Source organism: Puccinia triticina, chromosome 3A, assembly GCF_026914185.1.
Source record: "Puccinia triticina chromosome 3A, complete sequence".
Taxonomy (NCBI): Eukaryota; Fungi; Basidiomycota; class Pucciniomycetes; order Pucciniales; family Pucciniaceae; genus Puccinia; species Puccinia triticina.
In genome coordinates, this window is record NC_070560.1 from 7,782,531 (window position 1) to 7,788,530 (window position 6,000).

General features: G+C 41.2%; 1 protein-coding gene across 1 annotated transcript; it reads left to right on the top strand.

Moving 5' to 3' along the window:
* Positions 1 to 3,017: 3,017 nt before the first annotated feature.
* PtA15_3A832 (uncharacterized protein) lies at positions 3,018 to 5,480 on the top strand (the record flags this gene model as incomplete). The annotated part of the gene is made up of 8 exons (XM_053167839.1): positions 3,018 to 3,060; positions 3,165 to 3,283; positions 3,366 to 3,597; positions 3,717 to 3,853; positions 3,947 to 4,039; positions 4,111 to 4,228; positions 4,302 to 4,408; positions 5,349 to 5,480. 8 exons carry the CDS (start codon positions 3,018 to 3,020, stop codon positions 5,478 to 5,480), a joined length of 981 nt encoding a protein of 326 aa, XP_053019016.1.
* Between the last annotated feature and the right edge of the window lie 520 nt (positions 5,481 to 6,000).

The window sequence follows — 6,000 nt, forward strand, 5'->3', positions numbered from 1 at the left end:
TATAAAACCTTGTTACCAGGAAGAGATTCCTTCTCTCACTGAACAAAGTACCTCCCTCCTACCTGTAGATTGGTAGGTAAGGACTATATTTGGGCTATGTGGAGCCTGTCACCTGAGAGAAGTAAGTATTTTGGTGGGCCCTTTTGCACAATCCCTCTCACTCACTCACGCATTCTTGAATTTTGTTTCCTCTTGTTTTCATTTAAATCAAGGCCCAACCTATACCTATCTCTGTACTATTCTCCCACTTGTTCAGACCATTTACTTGATCTACAATCATTGTTGTAACACCATGAGTTTTGGATTGTGTGCAGTGAAATTTGTTTAATACGGGATGAAGCAGAAGGGAATGTTCTGAAATTTAACAGGTAAACCCCAACTTGTTTCAAATGATGATCCCTATCTAGAGTAGTTTCCCCAAATCACTCCTACACCTATCTAATTTAAAGAATGTGCTCTATTCAACGGAGGGCTGATATAAATAAATTCATTGAACCAGCCTGAAAAATACTGGTCCCTTTGATTTTTTTTGATTAGCTTGATACTATGAAGTGAGATCTATCAGAAGATACCATTGGAATTTGGATCAACTTTCAATTTCCAGCTTTCATCAAGAAATGAAGGGCTGTTGAACATCATCTCAAAATTTGCCACACTTTTTTCCTTCCCAAATTCATGCTAAGGCCCCATTTTCTAGTGTGGTATAGAAGTCCCTGTTTTACAGTGTGATATATGTGGTGTAAAATGTTATAAGGGGGTTGATTAATTGACTCCCAAAACCTAAAAATCCAACTCCCAAAAGCTGTGGATGTCAGGAGTACCAAATTTCAATGTCCTAGTACTCCAGTCCCCAGGACCAAAAATTTCAGGGGAGTTTTTGGGAGTTTGAAGTCAAATTTCAAAAACAAAAATTGGGAGTTCAAATTCAGGCCCCGTTTGGAGCCAATATAATCCGGGCAATATATGAGTTTTTTTGTGTGACATCCTATGTGACATCTGATCAGGTCCGCCAAAACTTGATCAGATGTCACAAAATTCCAGATTATATCACGCAATTATATTGGCTCCAAACGGGGCCTCAAATTTCAAAAAAAGCAAAAGGAGTTCCAACCCCAATTTTGCAAAAAATCACAAGAATAAAATTAGGGGCTTGATTAATCAACTCCTGGAAATTCAAATTACAACTCCCAAAAGTAGCAGAAATTGGGAGGACCTAATTTTGATGTCTGCCTCTGGTCCCCAGGACCAAAAATTGTTCTGGGGATTTTTTGGGAGGCAGAGATAAATTCCAAAAAACAACTTGGGAGTTGGAGCTCCAATTTTGCAAAAAAATGGCAAAAAAGAAATCATATAAACTCTTTACTGTGGGCCCCAAAGTATACAAATTTTTAATAGCAGGAAGAAAACCCTCTGAAGAGCATATGTACTGTGCTCTTCAAAGGGATGGAGATCAACATGTTGATCTTAATGGCATTAGCAGACCCCAGGAAAGGGTTGTGTTACTGTGGGTCCATTTTGGAAGGTGTCCTAAAAAGGAAAGCTACCAAAACTTAGCCAGGGTGCCCCAAAACTGTGTGCAAACATTAGGGGGGTTCACAATAGGATAAAAGTAAAATTTTAGAGTCAATTTTAAGGTCTTTATCAACAAATTTTTAAAAATCTGGCAAGGTGTACAGGACTGGGTATCCCCTGAGAATCAGAGCAACATCTTTATTTTTTAAAAAGTTGTTCACAAAGGCCTTAAAATTAGCTCTAAAGTTTTATTTTTATCCTATTGTGAACCCCCCTATTGAAAATCTGTTCTGCACAGTGCTTTTTGCAATGCAGGAATGAAATTTGCAGTGCTGAAATGTGTTTTGCAGTGCAGAAGGATTTGCCATGCAGAAGTGCATTTTAATTTTTGCAGTGGTAAGTGTGTTTTGCAGTGCAGGAGTGCATGGAGTTGATGGGACAAAAGTAATTCATGAGCCATAATAATTTGAGCCGTGGGGTGTATCACTTCTTTGTGGTGTGGCACATTTGTTTGGTTTGAATCTTGGCCAAGCAGAGATTTGACCTGCTGACTTTGGTATGTAGGCCAAGTACTTGAGCTTTTTCATTCATTGGCAAAACTTTGGGGCCTATACTGGCCTATACCATGATCTAACAAAAATCACTGTGAAAAAGTCTGGGATTGCATTTTCCTGATTTTGCAACTTCAAATTTGGAATTGAAGATCACCATGATTATTCACCATATGATGCTCTCCATGAATTCAGTTTTGGATATTTGCCAGAATAGACTTCTTGAAATTGGAAAATTTGCCCTGATTTTTGAAAAATGTCTGTATGGTACAAGTCTTTAGTGTGTGCTACATATGACAGCTGGCGGGGTTGAAAATATGTCGCCAGTGCATGATGCCCAGTCTGACAAAACCACTGCCCTGTGGTTTTCCCTCAGATTCCAAGGAATGGCTGCTGAAGTACATACATAGTTCATCAGAAAGTTGTGTGGTTGTAGCTTTCTTTGTGAACTTGCGGTTGATGGTTACAAATCGGAAGATGCATGGGTTTCAGCCGGGCTGTGACGACAGTGGCGACCCTCTCGACCACAACAACCAACAACAGCAACGAGCTCATCGACAAGCATATCAATCCTGGCATTACTTTGAGATATCGACCATTCGCATGTAAAACCTCGAACTCAAGCCGAACTGATCACCATGAAAATCACCTCAAGTCTTCCGCTCCTCCTCCTCCTCCTATGGTCATCGATCAGCCTCTCAAATGCCTACCAGGTGTTAATCTCGGATACTGTATGCCATTCAATCTTGTCGGACAGAGACTAGCTCTCTAATGAGTCCTGACAATCTTGTATCATCGTTTTTTTTTCTTGAAAAACCGTTTGTAGGATGATCTCAGGCAAGGTGAGTGCTCTGAGCAATAGTCGTTGAAGGATCTGTCTTGGCCTCTTTTACTGATTCATAATTTCTCCTACTTTTCTCACAAAAAACTTCAAATGAACCAGTATGTTCCGGAATGTGGCAAAAATTCGCCAAATCAAGAGATCCTTACATTGAAAGTAAGTGAGATGCCTTAACGGACAATTTAATTTATCAAGAAACTAACTCAAAATTACCGTGTTTTATTTTTTTTCTCTTTCGGTTGCCTTCTTGGATTTGTTAGTCATCTTCGGGCCGGCCTCTTCTGGACAACTCGCTCTGGTAGTCTATGAATGGCAAGATGCAAAGTGGCTAGGCATCAACCCTTCCAATAAACAAGCAGAAAACTCATGGCAGGAGGATGTTCGTAGTTCTTTTTTAACCCTTTCCCCCTTCAGTGTCCAAGTGTTTGACAGCTCAATTTGGCCTTTCTGATCATTTTTAGAGAGTGTATGTTTGCACATTAGATGCTATAGCACAATCACTCTGTACCAAGGCGGAGCTCGGAGAATTTATCATCTCGCCATTACCGTCCGACGTAAAACGAGAATCGCTAAACATCTGGACTCAAAGGATCAAGCTGGAAGCCAAACCCAATCCAGCTAGCTCATCATCAGATACCGGGACGCAGATGGGCTCGGGACCGTATCGATACAATGTTACCAAGACTGGTTATTGTGAGTTCATCGTCCCCGTCAGCAGGATTTTCTATCTTTCTTTTACTTCTATTCACTACTCTCACTTCCATCAAAACTCGTCCTCACTCTAAACCCCTCCCTTCTCAAACCGTTCTCAGACTGTGTAGGAGCCGTCCCGCTTACCGTCGGTCTCCCATCGACTTCAAATACCACCTACAGTACATACACTGGTGTCGTGGCGTTCGAAAATGTATTCAAAGGTAATCTGCCTGCTGGTGAATACCCTAAAGTAGCTGTAAGTCAGCGAGCACATTTCGGTTTCTTTCTAAGGTGTCGAGACTCATGATTTCGGGATTGGTCTATTTACTTTTTTTCGTCGACGGAGTAGTTCTATGGATTTGTTGCGGTAATCTACGTGTTCGTCGGAATTCTCTGGGGATATAACTGTCATCGACATCGGACAGAAATCTTACCTGTTCAGGTAAGTCTTTTGATAATTCCCGTCCGAATTCCCGACATCTCATCTGATGACTCGTGCATGACTATTTCAAGCATTATATCTCAGGAAGCATAGTGTTCCTGATCGTCGAATTGACCACTGTATTTGGATATTACAAATATTTGAACGACTTCGGAAACCCTTCGATGACCAGGGCGTTGCTTGTCTTAGGTCTGTTCTATTAATCACAACAACTTTTTGTCGGGTAGATCGTACTGATATGTCACTGCTCTCTACCACTTAGTTTCAATCCTCAGCGCCGCAAGAAACGCGTTGTCATTTTTTATGTTGTTGATTGTCTCCTTGGGCTACAGTATCGTCAAAGATTCCTTAGGATCGGTCATGTTGAGGGTTAGACTCTTGGCTATTGCACATTTTATCTTTGGTGTAGTGTAAGCAAAATCGCATGAGTTTAACTTTTGAATCCGACAAGCTCACTAATCCCTTTTCTTTTACTGTCCGCACACCACATTCTTTGGATTAATAGATATGCGATTGGCATGGCTGTTTTCCCATTTGAAACAGCTGGTTTGTGGATATTCTTCATGGTCTTCCCTCTAGCATTTACTTTGACAGGGTTCATGATGTGGATCATGGCCGCTCTTGCTCACAGTAAGCTATCGCTTGAAAACCTGAACTCATGACAACTACACATGTTAACTACATTGATCTGTCTGATATGATATTTCAGCAATCCAGGACTTGGAAGCACGTAAACAAACATTCAAGACTCAGAGTAAGGAACTTGGCGGACTTGGATGATTTACTAGACAAGGATCTTACACATTGTTGCTCTTGTTCTTTTTGGAATAGTGTTTGTTAGGTTACACCGGATTCTAATCGGGGCGGCCATAGTGATTGTGATCTTCTTCTTTGTATCATCCGTCTCGTTCTCCAATCGACTACAGCAAGACTTCGCGCCGGACACTTGGCGGACGCGATGGTTCCTGCTAGATGGTTGGCTGTCGCTATTGTACATGGTCTGTTTCGTGTCGATCGCCTACCTGTGGAGGCCGACGGAGCGGAATAGATACCTGGCGATGAGTGATGAGCTGGCTCAGGACGAGGAGGCAGCTGATGAGTATGATGACCAGGCGACCGCGCGGGATGGGGCTCTTGGGGAAGAGGACGATGGCGGAAAGGAGTGGGTGCCTCAAGGTGATGGGCGGGATGCTGTGCCCCTGCAACTGCGGAGAGTTGGGGAGGAGACCGTTGTGGTAAATCCACTTTTTTTCTGCCTCTTTTCCCAAACTGATTATGTTCAACTGACCTGGTATCTCAATCCTTCCAGTTTGATATCGGCGAAGATGACGATGATGGTGAAGATCTCCATAAATCTAAAGATCAGTTCAATGGAAATGACAACGAACATCGACCGCTTAGAAGATCAACATCCACCGAGCGACCTCCGGATTATCATTGAAAGAATAATGAACTGCGGTTGCCATTAAATTCAAAAAATATAGAATATCTGCTTTATTAATTTTGTCTTAGTAGATCTGCGTTTTTTTCCTTCCCTCCAGAAAGTAGACCGTTCTAGGTTTTTGGACTTGTGCAAAGCCTTCCCTATTTCCTCTCAAGAATAACAGAAATCCGACAGGTCCATCTCGTCACAAAATATTTGCAGCGTTTCCCTTCCCTTTTTCTTCTCCTGATTAACAACAAAATAACAAAAATGAAAGCGAAAAATCACAAAGGAAATCAAATCAAATATGAAAGCAGAGCCCCACAAGCTTGTAAATACGTATATCAATACAATTTTTTTATGTTTTTTTTAAGTAGAATATGTGCAAATATCAAGGTGTGAATATATGAATCATAAAAAGTGCAAAGATTTGGTTTATATTCTTTTTCAGCATCTAGGGTTCTCAAAGTTCACATGACCTGAAATCAGAGTGACATAAACAGATTTAAAATCATAAGGGATTCCTGGTCATGCTTAA